This window comes from Lonchura striata, chromosome 5 (genome assembly GCF_050655825.1).
Source record: "Lonchura striata isolate lonStrDom1 chromosome 5, ASM5065582v1, whole genome shotgun sequence".
Taxonomy (NCBI): Eukaryota; Metazoa; Chordata; class Aves; order Passeriformes; family Estrildidae; genus Lonchura; species Lonchura striata.
This window is the reverse complement of record NC_140707.1, coordinates 28,328,782-28,352,221: the sequence shown is the minus strand read 5'-3', so window position 1 is coordinate 28,352,221 and position 23,440 is coordinate 28,328,782. Positions and strand designations below refer to the sequence as shown.

At 40.9% G+C, this 23,440-nt stretch overlaps 1 protein-coding gene across 1 annotated transcript in view; it reads left to right on the top strand.

Moving 5' to 3' along the window:
• Positions 1-22,594, top strand: part of MUC2 (mucin 2, oligomeric mucus/gel-forming) — a 60,219-nt gene extending 37,625 nt beyond the window's left edge. The window contains 27 exon segments of the mRNA XM_085582383.1: positions 764-1,028; positions 1,913-2,803; positions 2,856-2,878; positions 3,248-3,454; positions 4,359-4,496; positions 5,631-5,914; positions 6,516-6,597; positions 6,799-7,023; positions 8,080-9,575; positions 10,756-10,930; positions 11,328-11,575; positions 12,674-12,857; positions 12,980-13,184; positions 13,822-14,000; positions 14,645-14,714; positions 15,028-15,128; positions 15,288-15,319; positions 15,494-15,668; positions 16,291-16,395; positions 16,990-17,030; positions 17,644-17,766; positions 18,209-18,307; positions 18,962-19,090; positions 19,780-19,819; positions 20,099-20,228; positions 21,341-21,496; positions 21,498-22,594. Of these exon segments, the coding sequence (XP_085438509.1) occupies positions 764-1,028; positions 1,913-2,803; positions 2,856-2,878; positions 3,248-3,454; positions 4,359-4,496; positions 5,631-5,914; positions 6,516-6,597; positions 6,799-7,023; positions 8,080-9,575; positions 10,756-10,930; positions 11,328-11,575; positions 12,674-12,857; positions 12,980-13,184; positions 13,822-14,000; positions 14,645-14,714; positions 15,028-15,128; positions 15,288-15,319; positions 15,494-15,668; positions 16,291-16,395; positions 16,990-17,030; positions 17,644-17,766; positions 18,209-18,307; positions 18,962-19,090; positions 19,780-19,819; positions 20,099-20,228; positions 21,341-21,496; positions 21,498-21,612 (5,918 nt within the window). The 3' untranslated portion in view covers positions 21,613-22,594.
• Positions 22,595-23,440: the final 846 nt, after the last annotated feature.

The window sequence follows — 23,440 nt, the reverse complement described above, 5'->3', positions numbered from 1 at the left end:
CTTGTTGGACCTTGTCCTTCATCTGTCAAGAATTTAGTCACTGGACGTAAGTGTGAAATTGCAATGAGGATTAGTCTTGTGGCACGGTAATTTCAGGTGCTTTCTGGGAAAAATTCACTGTCTTCTCCTCCTCTACAATATCAGTGCTAGTGGGTGCCAGTGTTTAGAGATACAGGAAGCAGGGATTTCTGTGACAGGCTTTTGGGAACAGTTTCACTCTGCAGACTGTCACTTCCTCTGATGTACGGTCTTTGGCTGATGAGATTCACAAATCCTCTGGGAATCCCTTCAGAGGGCTGATATCAAATCAGTGGAGCTACTGTACAATGAGGCAGGAACATATTTCTGTATGTGCTTCATTCTCGAACCACACATTCCCCTCTCAGCTCCTGCTCCAGGATTTGGTGAGGTGTTCAGAAAATGAGGCAGAGATAGAAGGCATCAGCCAGATAAAAGGCATTACTCCTCCTCCTCTCTTGCTTGGTATTTCTGATTTTGTGCAAAGCAACTTCCAGAACCATCCCCAGTGTCCTAGCTAGGAAAGGAGGAACATGACCATCTCAGTGCAGGGATTTCAAGGATTCTTCTCTCTGGGGCCAGAAAATAAGAGCTAGTCCTAGGGACCTTTGTTGAAATAAGAGTGGCTTGATGCCTCTAGGTCTGGGGCAGCTGCCCCATGCACAGCTTCTGCTGATTTACTATTGAGTCCCACTGATGCCTTTGTGCCTTTGTCTGTTTTCTCTGTCCCTGATGTTTCTAACAGGCACACCCAGCACGGCATCTTCTACATCAGAATTGACACCCACTTCTACATCACCAGAGACGCTCAGCACCACCACAACCACCACCACCACCACCATCACCACCACCAACACCAGACCAACGACGACACCAACAACTGTTGCACCAACCACCTCACCTCATCCAAGTATGATTCAAAGCCAAGTAATTCCTGCCCAAAGCCCTGTGCCTCCAACTACAGTACCAACAAATAATTCTCAGGCTCTGTTGTCATTTCTGGCCTTGCTGTGAGAGTAGTGAAGATTTATGAGCACCTCCATTTGTGGGTCTGGAAGGGATCAGGGATGGGTGTAATTTCTGGGCAACCTGTGGCCAGAAATTCTGGCTATTTCATAAGGAAGAAGGATTTAGGGGTTCCTGGGGAAGGTCTTTTCTTCCCTGATTCAACAGTTCTCCAAGGAGGTATTTCATAATTGTGCCCAGTTGGAGTGGGATTAAAGTTTGTGGCAGTGGCATTTCAGGCTCTGTTTGGGCACAGCTGTGCAGACATTCTTCTCTTTCTCTCCTGTTTTGCTTCTATGGCCATCTCCTTACCAGCTGTTAGGGCTGTAGGATGCTTCCACGGATTTTGCTAGCCGAGTTTGGGGGTTGGTTTCAGAGCTCAGATTGCCACTTTTGACCGACACAAACTCTGGACAGCTGGGTTATGCCAGCGTTCCTATCGGTGCCTTTCTCCAGTGATCTGTGTGATGCTGGGAAGTGCTGGGAAACACTGGGAAGCTGCTGAGGCTTTGTTGGCAGCATGTGTGCTGTGCCTGCTTTCCTTGTCATTGGGTGCCTTCCCAGTGATTGTTTTCTCTGTGAAATATGGAGGTGATATGCATGGCCCAGGAAGCTGAGAGAGTGGCAGGAGTATCTGCTTAGTGCCTCTCTGCCTCCTGAATGGGCCTTATGTGAGAGGTTTATTGCACATGAGAGTCCATACAAAGCCATGTGACCCAGCTGTGGGGGACACACACATAACTCATGAGTGCCTGTGTCCTGATTTTGGCCAGGAGTAGTTTGTAGGGACAAGAAGAGGCATGGCCACACCATTGAGCTTTCTTATGGCCAGTGTTGGCTGAGTGCAGTAGCAGCCTGAGGGGCACTGCTGAGTGCAGGGGATGCCCAGAGCACCACCTGAGTGTGAGCTGGTGCCTTGCTGTCTTGTCTGTGTCCTGTCTGTTTCTAACTGTCTGTCTTGTTGTCACCTCTCAGCATGTGACTGCATCTGGACGGAATGGATCGATGTGACTTACCCAGATGGCTCTGACAGGAACAGTGGTGACTACGAAACCTTTGAGAACATTTGGAAGCAATACCCCTCCTGGGAGTGTGCGAAAGTTGAGAATATTTCCTGCCGAGCAGAGAAATTCCCTAGCACTTCCATTGCAGATTTAGGGCAGAAAGTGGAATGTAACGTTAACGTAGGGCTCATCTGTAACAATAAAGATCAGCAGATTGGAGGTATAATACCGATGCCAGTCTGCCTCAACTACGAGATCAGTGTCTGCTGCACCCCCAACAGACCAGAGTGCCTTCCAACTCCAAGCACCACGAGCACCACAACTTCCACAGCTTCACCCACAACGAGCAGTGTATCGTCTCCAATATCAACCACCACTCCAACAACAACAGCAGAGACTCACATCTCTACCACCACCACCATCACCACCACCACCACCACGATGCCCCCCAGCAGCACCACCACTAGTGGCAGCACCTCACAGACAACAACAACTGCTCCTGTCTCAACAACACCCGTTTCAACTACTTCAAGCACATCCACGCCCACACCAACCTACACCACCACCACACCAACTCCAGGTGCTTCTCTGATCCGTGCTTTCATGTGTTTCCTTGCTGTGGGGAACTGGATGTCTGTGAGCACCTCCATTTGTGCCTCTCTCTGGGATTGGACTAATTGTTGTGTATTCCCTGAAACGGCCTTTGCCCAAAGGTGGCCATTGGGCTGGTTGTTTCAGAAGGAGCAAGCATACAGGGCTCCATGTCCTCCTCTCCTGTGGAGATCTTGATCCTCTTGTTACTGTGCATACATCCTTCCCTGACCACAGATTCCCATATCAGCTCTTACTCCGTGAGTTAGTGAGGTGTTCAGGTAATGAGGCAGAGATAGAAAGCCCCCAGCAGATGAAAAGCATTACTCTTCCTCCTCTCTTCTCTATAGGTAGATCTCTCAGATTTTGTGCTAATCACCTTCCAGCACTATCCCCAGTATCATCAGTAGGCAAGGGGGCCTGTGACCTTGTGTATGCATGGATGTCAGGGATTCTGCTTTCTATGGCCAGAAAGGGAGAGCTGGTTTGGGGGACCTTTGTTGGTCTAAGTGTGTACTGACCTTTCTACATCTGTGGGGGTGCCTCATGCACAGCTCCTGTTGAGTTCAGAGTCCCACTGATGCCTTTGTGCCTTTGTCTGTTTTCTCTGTCCCTGCTGTTTCCAACAGGCACAACTACACCCACACCAAGCACATCATCCACTACACCAGAATTGCCCACCACATCACCAGAGACTCCCAGCACCACAACCACCACCAGCAGCAGCAGCTCTCCGGGTACAACCACAACTCCTACTGGTTCACCAACACCCACCTCAACTACTTCAAGCACCTCCTCTCCCACACCAACCTACACCATCACCCTATCAACTCCAGGTACTTTTTAGTTTTGTTGTCTCATATGTTCTTTGCCTTTGGGAGTACTAAGGGTGTGGGAACACCTACTTTTTTGCCTCTGTATGGCATCAAGAATGGATTAACTTGTGGACAGCCCCTGAAACAGCCTTTGCTGTCTTACAAAGACTTTGTAGTTTTTTCTGCTATTGACTGTCTTTCAGCAAGCCAGAGTGGCATCTCTCGACACATGGAGTGTAATGGAGTAGGGCTTGATTTTGTAACACTTGCATTTCGAGCTCTTCTTAGGCTCAGATGTGTAGTCTTTCTTCCTTGTCTCCTGCTCCTTTGCCATGTCAGTAATAATGTTTCTCAGCTATTATACATGCAGGAAGGAAGCATATCTCTGCCATGCTTTTGGAAAGAGTTTCACTCTGCAGACTGTGACTTTCTGTGAACTGTGGTCTTTGCCTGACAAAATTCACTAGTACTCTGGGAACTCCTGATATCAGAAAATCACATGCCAATCAGACAGGAACATATTCCTGTGCATGCTTCCTTCCCTGATCACAGCTTCCCATCTCAGCTCTTACCTGAGGATTTAGTGTGGTGTTCTAGATAATGAGGCATAGATAGAAAACCCCAGCAAGATCAAAAGCATTGCTCCTTCTCATCTCTTACCTATTTCTGAATTTGTACAAAGCACCTTCCATCATTATCAGTCTCTTTACTAGGAGAGGAGGGTCATGACCTTATGTGTGCACAAATTTCAAGGAGTTTGCTTTCTGAAGTCATAAAGGAAGGGATCTTTGCTGAACTAAGAGTCGGCTGACCTCTCTAGGTCTGTGCCAGCTGCCTCATGAAGAGCTTCTCTTGAGTTGACACTGAGTCCCACTCACGTCTTTGTGTCTTTGTCTGGTTTCTCTGTCCCTGCTGTTTCTAACAGGCACAACTACACCCACACCAAGCACAACAAAATCAACAACCACTACCCCGCCACCGGAGACTACCACCTCCACCACCAGCCCTCCAAGCACAACAACCACTGTTCCTGAATCAACAACAACCATCTCAACTCCTCAAAGTATGTTTCCAAAAGCAATAATTCTCACCAAAACCCCTCTGCTCCCAGGAACAGAACTGACAAATAATTCTCTAGTTCTGTTGGTATTTCTAGCCTTGCTGTGGGAGTAGCGAAGATCCATGAAACACCTCCATATGTGGCTTTAGATGGGATAAGGAATGGGTGTAACTTCTGTGAATCCCAGGAAAAGTCCTGTGGCCAAGTCTGGCTCTTGGGCTAGCTATTTCATAAGGAACAAGAATTCAGGGGTTCTTGGGGGAATGTCGTGTCTTTCCTGACTCAACAGTGCTTCAAGGAGGTATTTCATGTCAGTGCCCAGCTAAGACAGATGCTGAACCAATGGGTAACATTACTTTTGCAGCTGTTGGACAGTGTCCTTCATCTGGCCAGAATGTAGTCACTGGAGCCATGGAGTGCAGTTGGAGTGGGACTTGGTCTTGTAGCAGTGGCATTTCAGGCTGTGTTTGGGTTCAGCTGTGTAGGCTTTCCTCCTTCTCTCCTCCTATGCCCTCTGTGTGATAGTGGTTGTCAGCTGTTAAATGTGTAAGAAGGAAGGATTCTCCTGACAGCCTTTTTGGGAACAGTTTCACTCTGCAGACTGGCTCTTGCTGTGTACTGTAATTTTTGGCTGATGGTACCTCTGATGAGATCCACTAGTGCTCAGGGAAGCCCTGCATCAGACTGGTATTGGAACACATAAAGAATCACATGTTAATCATGTGCATGCTTCCATCCCTGATTACAGATTCTCATCTCAGCTCTTACCCCAGGATGTAGCAAAAATTCAGATAATGAGGCAGGGATAGAATGCCCCCGCCAGATCCCAAACACTGCTCCTCCTCATCTCTTACCTCTTGATAGGTCTCTGATTTTGTGAGAAGCACCTTCCAGCACCATCTTTAATCTCTTCACACGGAGAGAAGGACCATGACACTTTCTGTGCATGGATGTCAAGGATTCTGCTTTCTACAGCCAGAAAGGAAGGGCTGGTTCTGGGGACCATTGCTGTGCGAAGGGTGGGCTGACCTCTCTAGGTTTGTGCCAGCTGCCTCCAGCACAGCTTCTGTTCACATTGAGTCCCACTGATGCCTTTGTGCCTTTGTCTGTTTTCTCTGTCCCTGCTTTTTCTAACAGGCACAACTCCATCCACACCAAACACACCAATATTGACAAGCACTACCTCACCGCCGGAGACTACCACCACCACCAGCACCCCGATGAGCACAACCACTGTTACTGGACAACCAACATCCACCCCAACTACTTCAAGCACATCCTCACCAACACCAACATACACCACCACCACACCAACTCCAGGTACTTCTCTGGCTTGTGCTGTTTCTTGCTCCCATTCTGTGGTTGCCCTGAAGGTACATGAGAACCTCAAACTGTGTGTCTCAGTATGGAATTGGGGATGGGTGTAACTGCAGAGCATCCCTGGAAGAGCCATTGCTTATAACTTGCCTTTCATCTGCCTATTAAAAAGGAACAAGGTTTTGTGGTTCTGTGCAAAAAATCTGGTCTTCCCTCAGTCAAAAAGGCTCAGAGGAGGTGTTTCATGCTGATGCTCAGCTTACACAGATCTTGAACTGATAGGAAATCTTGCCTTTTTTTTTTGCTGCTGGACCTTGTCCCTGAGCTGGCCAGAACACATTCACTGGGCATACGTGCAATTGTGGCATGGTACTCTCAGGACTGGCATTTTAGGCACTGATTGGACATAACTGTGTATGTAGGTCTCCTTCCCACTCTCCCATTCCTTTGCCCTATCAGTGCTAATGCTTGTCAGCTGTTATAGATGTAGGAAGGATGGATATGCTTTTGGGAACAATTTCATTCTGCAGACTGTGACTTTCTGTGAGCTGTGGTCTTGGATGATCAGATCCACTAGTACTCTGAGAAGCCACATATCAGGGTGACATTGTGAAAACTACATGCCAATCAGGCAGGAACATACTGCTGTGTATGCTTCCTTCCTGGATCACAGCTTCACATCTCAGCTCTTACCTGAGGATTTAGTGTGGTGTTCTAGATAATAACATGGAGATAGAAAGCCCCAGCAAGATCAAAAGCATTGCTCCTCCTCATCTCTTACCTATTGGTAGGTGTCTCTGTTTTGGTGGGAAGAACCTTCCAGCGGCATCTTTTTGCTCAGAGGGAAGGGACATGACCTTGTGTGTGCATGGATTTCAAATATTGTGCTTTTTGGGGCCAGAAAGGAAGGGCTGGTGCTAGGGTGGTCTGACCCTTCTAGATCTGTGGTAGCTGCCTCATGTGCAGCTTCTGTTGAGTTCACATTGAGTCCCACTGATGCCTTTGTGCCTTTTTCTGTTTTCCCTGTCCCTGATATTTCCAACAGGCACATCTCCATCCACCCTGAGCACACCAATATTGACAACCACTACCTCACTGCCAGAGACTACCACCTCCACCACCAGCCCTCCAAGCACAGCAACCACTGTTCCAACTACCGGCACTGTTCCAATTAACACCAGAAACCCGACGATGCCACCCACTGAAGCAATAAGTAATTCCCAGGGTTTCATGTTCTTTGCTGATTTTAGAAAGTCGGGTTTATTGGCAGCTTAACATGTGTTTTAGTTTCTATACTCTGCATTACTGTAGTCAATTATATTTTAAAAAATCCCAGCTAACCTTTCAGCAGCAATGTTGTATCTCCTGTTGTTCCAGTTCATCTGCTTCTTTTAAAGGGCATGAAGTACATGAAGGAGTTTTCCTGCTCTCACCCAAATGTAAATTAGTTTTCATTGAAGGACTGTTCTTGTGGCCTGCCTGGGCAGAATCAGTGTATCTTAATTCCTCTAACATTATTACTGCTCTCTTATTATGTACACAGTACTTCTCTCTCTCCCATGTGTCACTTATATCATGCTATAAAAGCACAAATAGATGGCTCTGAGGCTGGCCTGTGAGAATTGTGAACACTTTTTAACATCTTAATAAAAAACTATTTTAAAGGAATCTCCATTAGCAACCATAATGAAAACTGGCCATGTGAAAAAGCAGAAAAGTGTATTTTGGGTTCGTAGCACCCCAAAATAGCTTGTGTGTGAGTATTCTTAAAGGCCTGGGCATTAGAAATTGATGGAACACATTAGAATGCTCCAGCAATGGCTCATTTTCTGTAGAATCAAATGACTCTGAGCATAATCAATAGTGGTATGAATGTGCCACATGAAGCAGCACAGGGAACAATGATCTTTCCATAGAATATAGTATGACAGCAATACAGTGTTAACCAGAGTTCACTGATCTACTCAGTAGATTCCCCTGGGATCTTGGACTGCTGGGCTCTTCCATGCAATATAAATGTGCACGTGTTCCCTCTGACACTGATTGTTGATAAAGTGTTAATATCAATGTCTCCTATGCAAGAGGTAGGATATTTTGTTAATAATCCCTCAGTGATGCAAAACCATTAATAGAACAATTTCTGCTTTATTTCTGTCTAAAGACCCTATGCATAGGCTCATTGAACCACATATGCTTAGTGGAAAATGAGATGATATTAGGAAGAAAATGAAATTTCCCTACTTAAAGTACTCTGTTTTCTTTCTTAAAGAGACATCTGAACCAGAGACAACGCCAAACACTCTAGTTACTCCTTCAACTACCACACTGCAGACAACAAGAACGACTGAAATAAGTACAGTGTCTACTGCAAGCACCACTAGCCAACAGTCAACATCACCAGTGTCAACAAGCCCAGTGACAACTACCACCTCTGAAGTCATTGGAACAGAGTCAACCACCAAGACCACCACTTCTGGCCCTACGCCCTCAAGATCCAGCAGCACCACACCAGTAACAGAAACACCTATCCATGAGACCACTACCACCAGGACCACAAGCCCTCCAATAGGATTACCAACCACTTCCACCCCTGGCACCATCACAACCTCTGGACCAAGCAGCCCTACAGGAACACAACCAGTGTCAACAACCCCATTCATTGGAACAGAGTCAACCACCAAGACCACCACTTCTGGCCCTACGCCCTCAAGATCCAGCAGCACCACGCCAGTAACAGAAACACCTATCCATGAGACCACTACCACCAGGACCACAAGCCCTCCAATAGGATTACCAACCACTTCCACCCCTGGCACCATCACAACCTCTGGACCAAGCAGCCCTACAGGAACACAACCAGTGTCAACAACCCCATTCATTGGAACAGAGTCAACCACCAAGACCACCACTTCTGGCCCTACGCCCTCAAGATCCAGCAGCACCACGCCAGTAACAGAAACACCTATCCATGAGACCACTACCACCAGGACCACAAGCCCTCCAATAGGATTACCAACCACTTCCACCCCTGGCACCATCACAACCTCTGGACCAAGCAGCCCTACAGGAACACAACCAGTGTCAACAACCCCATTCATTGGAACAGAGTCAACCACCAAGACCACCACTTCTGGCCCTACGCCCTCAAGATCCAGCAGCACCACACCAGTAACAGAAACACCTATCCATGAGACCACTACCACCAGGACCACAAGCCCTCCAATAGGATTACCAACCACTTCCACCCCTGGCACCATCACAACCTCTGGACCAAGCAGCCCTACAGGAACACAACCAGTGTCAACAACCCCATTCATTGGAACAGAGTCAACCACCAAGACCACCACTTCAGGCCCCACACCCTCAGTGTCCACTCCACCCACCACCACAGTAGGAACAGAAAGAAGTACCCCAACGACAACCTCTGCAACTGTTACTACTCCAACAACATCACCTACATCAACCAGCCCCGTGTCAACCACCACCTCTGGTACAACCCCAACACAAAGCTTTACCACCACTTCAGGAACCACCTCTAGTAGTTTTATCACAATCAACGCAACAACCACCATGTCCACCACCTTCAAAACCTTTCCTGTCTCAACTACTACATCTGGGCCTACTACAACATCAACTTCAGTCACCACTACAGGCAGCTCTACACACAGTTCAACTCCTCCAGTTAATGTCTCTAGTTCAACTACAGCTCTAACACCAACCACTGCTAAAAAAACTTGTAGTATTTTCCCTAATGAAACTCATGAGGTGAGTGGATTTCATACTTTCATTGTTCTTTGGATGAAGACTAGACACATAACTTCAAAGTTAGAAACATAGAGACTAGGCATTAATCTGGATAGGAAAGGAAGTATCAGCCTGTTTTATTTCCTTAGTTTTCTTGGGCATCAGCAGGACTTCCAATTATTTTTGGATTGATAGCTTACATACTGCAACTAGTTCTTCAAGGATAATTTTTTAAAAGCTTTCTGCAAGGAGATAGATGTCAGTTCAGTGTTTGTTGTAGGATAGCTCTGATGAGGAGGAGACCAAGAGCTAAATGCTCCTAAGCTATCTTTTCTATTTCTGCTTTTGAATAAGTCTAGAGTGTGTAAAAGTTGTTTGTGTGCTTACATTGCAGCCTAATAAAAATCCACAGGGCTGAATTTGGTATGAGTCATACTTGTTTACAGATTGGTTTCAGAAGAATGGTTCACAGATTGGTTTCAGGACTGTGAAACAGATCACTGCATTCAAATGCTTGTGAAATTTGACTTAGAGTTCTTGGTTTTGTTTTTTTTTTTTTAACCCTCCACCTTTGACACAGACAAGTTCATGTCTTGTACATTTCTAAAGCCTCATCATAATTCAGATGCCTACCAACTTGCTCAGTAGATCTGCAGGAATTAAAATTATACGTGTCTGCAAAACTGGTAGAAGATAGAAGAAAATTCATGCAATCACAATGCATGAACATAATCACCTTGGACATTTTTCCCTGAATAGTGGTGTTCACTGTAACTTTAGATATTAATATGTTCTAGGCATTTGTGGAAGGGAATTGATCATATATTGGCCATTCATACTCATCAGTGTCTTTCATTGTTCTTTAGAGAGGGTGTTAAGGTGATGAGATTAGGTGAGACATCTCACTTTTAGATAGCTGAAATTAGAAAAGGTGATTCTCATTTCGGTTTACTGGCTTGACTTTTGTAAGTAATGCTTTTCACTTAGCAGCTCTCAGTTGTTCTAGCTTATATTGCAGACCTAGATAGTGCTGACTGATGTACTTCCATCCTATTTTCAGATTTCTGATGGGGGAAAACTTGCCAATAAACATATGTCTTTTTAGAAACCTGCAGAAGATATTCAGGCATAACTATTGTCAGTCTCACTGCTTCCTAAAGGTTTGCCTCTGTCTCCCCCCTCCCCCTCTCTTCAAACACAGGAAGGTGACTCATGGATACTCTGTAACTGCACTAAGGTTATATGTATAGAAGACAACATTTTCCATGTGATTCCAATAATCTGCAATCCACCCCCGAAACCCACATGTGCCAATGGACTGTCTCCTGTGCCAGTCATGGATGAGGATGGATGCTGCTGGCACTGGGAGTGTGATTGTAAGTATATATTTTATTGAATATTTAATCTCCTGAGGAAACAATATTATCGTCAAGACCAATAATATTTATTAGGGAACAAGTATTGTGCAAAGCTGTGACTCAGTCTTCTAGTGTTGGTTAAAATGCCCTGTTGGATCTTTTTAGCTAATTGAGTGATTGGCTTAAGTTGCCATTATCTCTACATAACTGTTGTGTTAGTAGAGTAAATTGATCTCCCAAAGAAGGATTTCAATGTCCAGATGCAGATATTTGTAGGCTAGAAGCATATATATATATTTATATATATCTTTTACTTGTTCAGACTATTGGTAAAGATATATCTATGGTACAGTTAATCCTATTGTCAATTTTGTATGTTGCCATAAGGGCCTAACTTAACTGTATGTTTTTTTAGGCTACTGCACTGGCTGGGGAGATCCACATTACATGACTTTTGATGGACTGTACTACAGCTATCAGGGGAATTGTACATATGTCCTTGTGGAAGAGATCAATAAGAAAGTTGACAACTTTGGTGTCTACATTGATAACTACCATTGTGATACACGGGATGTAGTATCATGTCCTCGAACGCTCATTGTGAGACACGAGACTCAGGAAGTGAGACTAACAACAGCACAACCAAATACTCTACAAGTAGAGGTACTAAAGAATGTTACCATTGATTTCTTGATTCAGATATTAATACTGCATCAACAGGATAATTATGTTGACAAGGTTTGGGAAAAAATTAATCTGTGTTTTAGATTCAGTAACAGTTTAGATTATAAAATCAGACTGCTTCAAAGCATTTCTTTACTCTGAATGTGGGGGAGAAAAAATTCTACAGCTTCTTGTCTTTTTAATTTCAAGTCTTTGCAGATCTCTCCTAAATACACAAGTGTGGAAAAATTGCTAAGAGTTAAGGATATAAAATAAGTTAATTTATAATTAACTTACATTAACAATAATGTAACAAAGGAAAACAGCATAACAATAAAGTGATGGACTGAAGCATTTTTTAAAAGTACCATTTGTAGCTTTGACTTGTGTAATCTTTTTAATTTTTCAGAGTAGGGCACTTATATTTTTATTCCATTGATAAATGTGATGTCACGGCTTTTGGGCTTCAAAATCAGTGAGAAGTGTTTGGGACTTTTTGTAACTTTTTATTGTTTGTTTGGTTTATTTTTGTACATTACTATGTGAGAATATTACAAGTTAGGTTGCATCATATTGCTGAAAATTTACAACATTTAGGCCTCCTATTTTTTCTCTAAAGCAAAGAAATCTCTGATTGCTGAGTGAAAGTAGTATTAGTTTCACAGGTATATTATGGCTACTGTATTTAAATAAATAATACACTTTTAGTTGTATTTTCATTATTTATTTTTCCTATAAGCATGTTCCCTTTATGCCATGAAACCTAAAACTTTATACCATATGAATTTAGGAGAATTTTATATTCCACTTTAATAAGGAGTCCTTAGTGCCATAGTCACTCTAATAAGTCTGTTGAATGTTAGGATTTATCTGGTTTAAACCTTGAATAACTTAATTTGTTGGAGGCTAACGGGCTTTTTGTGACTCAGAGAAGAAAAGTTTGACTTTCCAGTAACAAAGGAAACACAGGAACATTTGTTATAAATTCAAAGGATATTATTTACCTTTACATTCTCTCTGCAAAACAAAGGAACAGTCGATTGTTTTGAAAAGTCAAACTAAATTTATTCCTCTTTTCTGTTTTCCTTTATTTATTAGGTGACAGTAAACAACCAGCTTGTGGCTTTGCCTTATAAGAAGTTTGGTGTGAGCGTCTATGAGTCAGGCATAAATCGTGTTGTGGAAATTCCTGAGCTGAAAATGAACGTGACCTACAATGGCTTGTCCTTTTCTATCAGAATGCCCTACAGCCTGTTTGGCAACAATACCCAGGGACAGTGTGGTAAGGTTTACTCTTCCAATTTTTGCACTCTCAGAAAACCACTGTGATAGCCCTGCTGCAAAGATAAATGGTATTTCCTAACAAATTTGTGAGTGAATTTTTTCTCCCTGTACCACCCTTAGGTACTTGCAATAACAACACGGCAGATGACTGCATGCTGCCAAATGGAAACATTGCAGAAAACTGTGAAACCATGGCAGATCATTGGCAAGTTGTTGATCCTTCTAAACCACAGTGCTCTCCAGGCCTAGTTCCTACAGGTTCACCTAGCACAACACCAGCACAGCCTTGCAAAGAATCTTCCATCTGTGAGCTACTTTTGGGAAGGTAACAATCCTCTTGGTTTTACAAGCCTTTGGTCTTTGATTTAAATGGGGATTTTAGGATTAATGTACCAGTGGAGAGTGTTTCTAACTATTTCTCTATTTCTTGTATCTTTATGATTTGCTTCTACTCATTTCTCTTTTTCTGGTTTTTATTCTTTGCTGACAGTTTCTTTCAACCCTCTGGCTGCCACATTAACCGTTGCTGATGTTCCCATGTTCTTCTACACTCTCTGCCCTCCCCTGTCCCATGTTGTTGCCTTTTCCCACATTTGCTTAGCAGAAAACAGAGTCCAGCTGAAAACAGAGATCTTAATTTTTAGAACACTATGTCAGAACTGAAAAAGAAAAAAAACCCAAAATCTCTTTAAAGAGATAGCACACAGTTTCACCCAATAATATACAACTCTTGGACACAAAATGTTGGTGTCAAAGTGTTTTGAAGGTGAGGGAAGAATATTTTAAGATATGTTGGAAGGTTACTATCTGGATAAGTGCTCTTAGCACAAATCTCTCATCAATAGTCCATATCCACATCTCAATCTCCCATGCCCACTGTTGCAACATCATAACATGTTAAGCACATTGAAAAATATATTAATTATTCAGTAACTAATAATGATAAATATTTCTGTTTCTAGTGTGTTCAAGCCATGCCATGCATTTGTCCAGCCTGAGAAGTACTATGCAGCATGTGTTTTTGATAGCTGTGTACTTCCCAACCTAGACCTGGAATGCTCAAGTCTGCAGATCTATGCTGCCACCTGTGCTGACCAAGGTGCATGCATTGACTGGAGAAAGCACACCAATGGTGTATGCTGTAAGTATCTGGCCATAATAATTCATCTTGAATTATTAAGGAAGATTATGTGGAACTGTTACAGCAGTAAGGTCATACTGCTTTCAGAGTAATGAAGGCACCAATAAATTGTATCAGCTGCTCTCCGTTAGTAATTTTGCAGGTAACATTTTTAACAATGGAAATGATAAATCGTCCTGCAAAGAAACCATGTATTGACTGTGCCAGAAACATCTGTATCAGTACGTACATTTTTTGTATGCAGGCAGTTCTATGCTTTGCAGGCATCAGCAGATTACTCTCTATTTGGTGACATGTACATGAGTTTTCATCTGTAGTAAGAGCACAAAGGGAAGTTTGACACTCCCCTTTGAGAACTTGTGCAAAAGAGACTAAAATTATGCGAAAAAGTTGTAGTCAAGATGTAGAGTCCTGGCTTTATCATCTTAGTGTAAAGTGCAGTATTATATCTCTATGACTAAATTGCACAAAATTATTCCATTTAGACACATAAGTCTATCTGGAATTTTTCCTCTTTGCTGCCCAAGATTGTCATAGATACATAGGAAAATGAGTGAACAGTATTTAAGTTCTTGGCATAAGGTCATGGGGTTTTATATGATATTGCTACTGAGCTGTTCCTCCTTTTTTTTCTTCCATTCCAGCTTACGAATGTCCTTCAGGTAAAGAATACAGAGCATGTGGTCCTATTAAACAGATGACCTGTAAGTCAAGGTAAAATATTCCTTCGCAGTTATAGCCTGTACAACTATTCAGTTTTATCTAATGCACAGGTGAATGAGCAAAATCAACCTCCTCCCATTTCTTAAATTGACTGTCAAATTTATTAGCACTATTCTGTTGACCCTAAATCTGGGTGCCTGGACTGTTTCTGCTGTTTGGCTATATCAAACACAGACACTGCAAACCCCAATCACAAATATGCAGATCATTTGCCACTGTGTTTCCAGTGAACGGTTATTTGGCATAATCCTCCTGTATGTGCCTATGACATTAATGGTCTTCCTCTGAACATTTTATCTCACAGAGGACAGAATGAGACATCAACTAAACAAGCAGAAGGCTGTTTCTGTCCTAATGGAACCATGCTGTATGATTCTGGTGTGGATGTCTGCGTGAAAACCTGTGGTGAGTTTTACTGCTTCACTTGGATGCACGTTGGTTTCCTCTTTGTTTCCTTCCATGTATACAACAAATATTTAATTGTATGCAGTGCTCATACAATGTACAATAGAGATGCCTTCTGTTATATGACTGGTAATAGAAATTTATTTTGGTGTTTTCCAGGTTGTGTTGGAGTGGATATGATACCAAGAGAGGTATGATGCTGTATGCTTTTGGATTTCAAGTAGAAGTTTGGGTGGGGAGAGGAGAGTGGGCTCCACTGGTACAATCTTGTTTTGTCATCTCTGTACTTTGTATTCCTGGTTTTACTTCTGTTCCTTTTAATTGGTTATTATACAATCACTTATTTTATTGTTTTTCAATGGCAGTTTGGGGAAAAGTTTACAGTGGACTGTCAGGACTGTATTTGCCTGGAAGGTGAACATGGTATTGTATGTGAACCTCATGTATGTGACCAAAAGAAAGTCACTTGTGATGGAGAAGGCTTCTATGAGGTCATTGAAGTCAATCCTAAGGACTCCTGCTGCCCTCTTTTCACTTGCAGTGAGTTTATACTCTTGTTTCTAGTCTTTCTATACCTCTTGGAAATAGAAAGGAGAAAAGACTGAACTACCTTAGTACCAGAGATCTACAGCAGGGAGCCACAAAATAGTATCTTTCCTCATTCTTTTTAAAATCAGCTTGCCCAGTACTAGGGAAAATACATTTTAATATTACAATGATTCAGTATAACTGAATTTACCGTTATGGGATTCAACATAACTAAAACTATAGTTTTTGTGTTCAGGGCCACATTTTATTTAAGCAAAATGAAGAAAGATTATGGAATTCTCTGTGGATTTTCATTTTCCAGCAGTTGCCTAAAATCATGGAGAGAGTAGGAGTTGTTCCCTACTTCTTCACATACAATAGTGATACTTTATAAACACAGCATAATTGCATAGTAGAAAAAAAAATGCATAAACAGTACTCCATATCCAGTGCCTGGATTTATGAGGAAAAACATGTTCCCTATCTGCAATTTGTTTCTTTGAAGAGGATCTGGACTGTTCCCTAGCAATGGAAAGTTCATCCTAAGCACTTTGATAGGTGTTTCTTTCTTGTAGCTGTGATTTAGTGTACTTTCTGGCTTATTCTTTTTTTTTTTTTTTTTTTTTTTCCTCAGAATGCAATACAAGCTTGTGCACATCTAAAGCCCCCAAGTGCTCACTGGGATTTGAAGTTCATTCTTATATTCCCAGTGGTCAGTGCTGTCCTGCATACCAATGTGGTAAGTCCCTTGGAAATATATTACAATTATTATACTTATAGTTTTATTTATGACATAATTTAGCACTATACTTAATAAGACTGTATTCAATAGCCTGTTGAAAGAGGTGTTAAACACAGATTCTGCAAATTCACTAATATTAAAATTGGTTATTAGTGCTATTGTTATGAAACTAGGAAATCAGATATAGCTCAGGTGACTCAAGTTCAATTTCCTGCTTATAAATACATGTAAGAACAGCTACAGAATTAACTGGGATGATGGTCTCAGCTTAATCTAGCAAAAAGTCCCTAGAAGCATTCCCAGTAGAAGATCGATTTACCACTCTTGGTAACTGAAACAAGGAAGTGCTTGTATCAGTTAAGTGGACATTCTTGCTGATGAACTGGACTGCATATTTTGGGCCAAATCTTTTTCTCTTCTTTCACATGCAGTATTAGTTTTTATACTTTATACATGTCCTGCTACCAGAATTGGGGAATAACCATATGAATTGTGATTCATTGTGAAAGAAATGAGTTGGATTGGTGTGGGGTGAGGACATTTTTTATTCATTTTTCCTATCTGAACATCTAACTCTTTGCTTATTAACAGTTCCCAAGGGGGTTTGCGTACATGAGAATGCTGAGTTCTTGGTAAGTTCTTGTTTCAACAGTCTTCTAAAAATGCTTTAAAGACCAGTCAGTATACTTGATCAGAAGTGCTATGAAAAGGTTTATCCAGTACAACAAATATTTTAGAAATTTTCAGATTTCTGTCAAGAGTTTATCAATTTCACAAAGCCTAAATCTTTTCTGAAAAGTTTTCTGTGTAGGAAAGAAATTGAAGAGCTGCATGTATGTCAGTATCATGCAGGAATTTGGGTTAAGTGTGCTGACATTTAAAAAAGTCAGTCCACATTTACTGTCAGCACATTATTGCAGTTTTAAAACTATTTTCAAACATTAAAAGACATATAAATAAGTATTATTCTAACCAAATTTAGATTTCTAATTCTCTTGGGTCTAGTACCTTTTCTTTTAATAACAGAGTTTGTCATTGTTATACAGGACTTCAATAAAGACACAAATTATATTCAGTATTTAAAATGTTGTCTTCTCAAATGACTAGCCAAATAGCTATCCAGTTGTCTTTATGATTTTTTTCCTTTTCCCATGCTTTATTTACAGATTCTTAAAAAATTAATAAATGCCTGTTTAAACATGTAATAACTCATTAATATGTGATTTTTTTCCCTAAAATGTGTAGCCCAACTCCTCAGTCTTTGTTGACAAGTGTCAGAATTGTGTCTGCACAAATGATGTTAATGTCAGCACTCAACTGAATATCATCTCCTGTGAACATGTCCCCTGCAACACAAAATGTCAACCAGTAAGTGTCAAACTTAAAGAAACAAAAGACCCCAAAATACCCATATATGTGAACTCCAGTTTGATCAATGAGTGGTATTAAGCAAAAAAGAGGGAGGTGAAACCCAGAGACCAACTCCAGCATGGATATCAACTATTTTTTGAGCAATCTACTGCCTGAGATTGACTGTGCAACTGTCAGCATTCAGTTCACAGTGACAGAATTAGCTGGGAAATTTCTGTAGACCACCTTGTGGAATAATATTTAATTATTATGCATATTTATTCCAGTGCCTTATTCCATTTATAACCTGATTCCATTAGTTATCTCTTGTTGGTTTGGAACACAAAAAGGCACACATCTTGAGTGTACTTCAAAGTGTAATCAATTAATGGATTCACATGTTCTCATTTATTTCCCAAAAATTATAGTGCTATTGTTTTTAATTACTTTTAATTTCTAGGGATATGAACTTAAACCAGTGAAAGGTGAATGCTGTGGAAAATGTGTGCAGACCAAGTGTATTATACACACAGTAGAAAATTCTGAACTCATCTTGAGTGTAAGTATGCTCTATGTCTTTATTCTCCACCAAATCTGTAAAGTTCCCCATTCCAGAAAGAGAACATCTCCTTGCCAGAGAAAATACTTTAGTGTAAGTTTGCACCTGAAAGATCAAAATCTCATCTAAAGCAAAACCTAGCTTTTTGACCTGAGGGTAGGTCTCATGAAATAAAATTATCTGTAAGGCCCTTCCTGGAATGAGAAATCCAATACCCTTGGAAGGGGTTTTCTTCCAGTGTCTGGAAGCTTGGGCTTTTCTATGTCATTTGATTTCTCTATGCTGAAAAACACTATTAAAGCCTGCATATGAAACAATTCTATTGCCCTAGTAGGATGGATGTTTAGAGTCTTTCTTAATTAACATAAAACAGTCTAGCTTTTTGAAGGAAAAATCCATTGGCATGGATGATTTTGTTAAAATATGCCATGTACTTTAGAGACATTTTTCTTTCTCAAGGAAAATACCATATAAAACTGAAATTCTCTCCATGTATGGCATATTGCAATACATATAATGATCTGTATCCCAAATGGCTGTTAACCTAAAAATAACTGACTAGGAAACAAGATGAAAGGCATTATCAGAGGGTGAGAAAAATTCTGTCTAAGACCACTTCAGCTTTTCTTATTACATTTTGCATTTCAATTTCAGCCTGGAGACTTTAAAAATGATCCTCACAACAACTGCACTATTTATAGCTGTGTAGAGATTCATGACCAGCTTGTCGCTTCGACATCTGAGATTACCTGTCCAGCATTCAATGAGGAGAGCTGCAAACCTGTAAGTAAAAATAGAAAATTTACCCTCTTCTCCATACATAGATTACTTCATTTTATTTCAGCCATCTAACTAACAACAAAAATAAAATTTATCTCTGATGGCCTTTCATCCTAATTTCTCAGCCCAAAGTGCAGAAGTTCCAGATGCATCCCTGCACAGCCCTATAGAGTATATAAAAGAAGATACCTGGGTGAGAATTCACCCAGGTATAACTGGTAGCTGTCTCTCAGAAGCCAAAATACTGGTCAGCACCAAGATACTGAATCTTTGCTGACTGCTTTGTTTGGGGCTCTGTCTCAACAAGAGCCAGGTTTCCTTGAATGTTACAGAAACACAAGCTGTTCAGTCAGTAAGTAGGCTGCCAGTAACACTGCATAGTCTCTATTCAAATACAGAGGACTCTGAGAAACCGTTTTTTAGAATTTCTTCTGAGCAAAAATTTCATTATGTTAACTGTAGACTTCCTTCAAAGAATTGTTTGTATTTTCACAATCCTTTGTAAATTGATAAATTTCAAGTCGGGAAGAGACTGTTATCTTTGCTTATTTAGATCAATGTTACAGTACAGTAACCAGTTTTCACTTGTTATTTCCAGCCACTGAAGAATTGCTCTCCTCAGTTTTTGGCCTTAATGTCTTTGTAATATAGAATAATATAATGTGGTTTTTTTTGTTTCTTTTTTATTTTAGGGAACTATTTCATTCTTACCTAACGGTTGTTGCAGAACCTGTAAGTATGCCAGTGTATCTGAATCAACAATACAGAGAATGAATTGTCTTTTTAAATCATCCCATTTCCCAGATAAATTTGTATTTAAATAGATACTTCTATGTTCATATTTGTTATTCCAAGCCTTCACTGCCTGATCTCTCTGGAGAAGTTGAAGCTGAAGAAGAAAGACCACTTAAGGCAGTTCTTTAAGTGCACTAGTGAAGCCCAGGGAATGATGAGGTGCAAGGGACTTCTGGAGCTATTTCACTGAAAGTATTTTCTGCTCTTTCCCTGCAGGTGCCCCTCTGGATAGTCGCACACCGTGCTCTGTGCGCCACAGAAGTGACTTTATCGTCTACAATGGCTGCCGCTCCGTGGACAGAGTTGACATGACTGAATGTGAAGGAACATGTGGAACCTTCTCGCTGTAAGTAAACTCACCAGACAATGAGATTTAAGTCCTGGTGGCACTGAGCTTGTTTATATAAAAGGAACAATAAATAGTAGACTACACAATGGTAGAAGACCTGGAACTATCTGCTTCATGAATCATGGACATAAAATCATGGAATCTGTGACTGACGAGCTGATTTGTCATAATAAAAAGCAGAAAAGTGTATTAGATTGTCTTGGGATTCAGACAGCTCTAATAAGGCCTACTCATCCATTAAGAGCTGGCTTTGTGTCAGACCACCTAGGCTAGAAATCGTCACAAAAGAACATGGATTATTTCCTGTAATGAGAATGAGCCCAGAGAGCAGTCAGACTTGACAACTGGAAGTGGAAAAGCTGCTTCTCTATAGTTAGCACCTAAAATGAAATACACATACATCTTTCAAAGGAAGATTCAAATATGCACAATCTTTATACAATGAAGAAATGAGAAAAAAAATGCTTTAGGTGTGGTGTTAGTAGAGTAACTTGACTGTACATTTTTCTCTGAAATGAGAGACTATATTAAAAATTGGCTATAAGGAAGTGGTTAGTAGGACACCTGGTAGTGAGCTACTAAAAGACAACTGGAAAGACAACTCTGACTCTCCAAGGAAACTGTCACTTACTGCCTATCACTGAGTCTGCCACAGTGCACCTTACATGGATGAAAACTGATCTTTAGTATCACATGGAACTCTGAGAAGCCAGGGAGTTTATTAGTATTTTGAAATTCCTGATCATATTAGGGTCTTGCTGTGGTTACTTCTACCAAATACAAGAAAAAAGATGGATCTTGTCACAGTTTGTAGCCTGATATTGACAGATTCTTCAGGTTAGGAATGGTGATTAGGAAGCTGATGAACACAAGACTGCAAAAAATACTTTGCAGTGAGATGGGAACAGAAAGAGTTGCTGTTTCCCTTTCATGTTAACACTGCCCTTAATTGGTTTAGGCATTTTATAATCACTGCTCTGTCAGATGAGCTTAGCACTTCCATTAGCCACAAGTGTGGCTCTTCTCACAGGAGTTCTGTACCTGATTTCACCCTCTCCTGTGTGTTGGCTTCTGGCACTGAGTAACGTTGCCATTTTGCATGTTGACAGATACTCTGCTGAGGCCAATTCCATGGACCACAGCTGCTCCTGCTGCAGAGAAACAAGCACCACTGAGAAGCACGTGGTTCTGAAATGCCCTGGTGGGCACTCAGTGTCACACAAGTACATCTACGTGGACAGCTGCAGCTGTCAAGACACTGAATGCCAGCCCACAGTCCAGTGAGCTGCAGAACAATGAAGAAAATGACAAGGCGAGCACCCTGAACCAGATCAAGAGAGCCATTCAGTTTAACATCAAAATGAAGGCAAAAAAACCCTGACATCATTAACTAAAAGGACTGTGAACCATTCTTAGCTTCCTTGACTACTTTTGTACTTTACTTTTCCCAGTAAATGCATCCTGTTTGTTCTCTAATTAATTAACTGTTCCCTATTTATTTGTGCACAAAATAAGAACACAAATTTGTATTCTTACAAGTGCACAACCTCTTTGTTCCCTTCCAAATCTTATTTTTCTCAGAATGATTAAAAGCACATCTCAAAAAGCATGGCTTTTGTACTTATTCTTATACAATCTTGATGAGTTTGTGTTTGAGGAGAGAAGAAAAGTTCTTTTTCAAGTTATAGGAAGTCAAGTGGTTTCCTAAATTTTTGGGGTATCTACTCCTGGCTCCTTAAAAGCTGATCAGATTGTGCTGTTCAGAAGACCCAGTCTATAAGGTGGAAGAGAAGATTATGCTCTCTGCTAAAACAAAGGCAAAGATGAATAATGATAATGAAATTATTCAGATGACTTGGAGAAACTTCTTGTTCAGCACCAGAACTTACTTTATCAGAGTTCTGTATGCAACAACTGTTTCAGTTCATTGCAATTATGTATTTTCACTAAAAAATATATGAAGATCACTCACAGTGCTTGCAGGGTGTACAATTACTACATAGTAAGAGCTCTCCAAATTCCAATATTTTCAAAACAGATGCCCATCACTAGCTAGTAATCCTAAGCTTCCTCTGCAGAAAATGGAAAACAATAGCCATTTTTTATATTAATTTTTCTCTTAACAAAGGACAAATCTAAAGGAGTGCCTGTTTATCTTATTGTAAGGGGAGCTGAAACAGCTAACTGGAATATGTTAATTTCTCTTGAATCACCTTTGAGTACAATGAGGGTAAACCACACCTGTTGTAGTGATAAAAAAATATTTTGGTTTATTTTGTCTCCATTAATTATTGGCAATAGCCAACCCCAATACTGACATCTTTGCTACCTAAAGGACTGGTGGCACAATTTTTTGCTACTATCAAATGTACTGCATCTTAAAAGGCAAATAAGATTTCTGCCATTTTATAAGACTGATAAGGATGTTCAGAAAATGAAACTCCATATTTTTTTCAGCATTACAAATCTATGATTGGAAAGCAGATTTCTCTGGAGTTGGAGAGTTAGCTGAACTAACAAGAAGAAAGTTTTGTCAGTTTACAGAGCAATCTGTAGATTAAATGAAGCTCAGTTTCTGCTTTAGTTTCTAAGGATTTCTATCTCTACATTCATTGTAAGATGTGACTGAGAGTTTTCTCCCAGGACACATACAAAGTCACTCTCCTCTATGGATTCTTTGTTATCCAACAATTTCTATGCTGACACTAGAACCATACATTTCCTTGAACTTTTCATAAAAACTGCATTTCTCAAAATCTGTTGGCATTTAGCTGTCTTTGAGATTTTAATTTTTTCAGTTAAATTTGACTGAAGTCAGCAAATAAATTCTGGAGATAGATACAAGGTGTGATCAAATCTGCCTTGTTTCCTATGAAAAAGAGATAAAATATTATCAGTCATTAGTGGCATTTTGCTGCACACTGTATTTACATTGAAATATGCAATCTTCCTTGTTTCATTTATTTTTCATTTGGTCTGTAGTTTGCACAGGCTCTTTCTGTTCCTTCCAGTGACGGGCAAACTACTTCTTAATGAGGAATTCTAAAGATCTTGGATAAAAGTCAGTAAGGCTGCAGATTTTAGCTTTACCACTGCAGGGCAGTCTATGGCTGAGAATGTAAAGTCACTTCATAACAAAAAAGGCAAGCTGTCTCAAAAGGGAGTTTTTATTTCATCATGGAGAGAGTTTTATTTCTGAGAAGAATGAA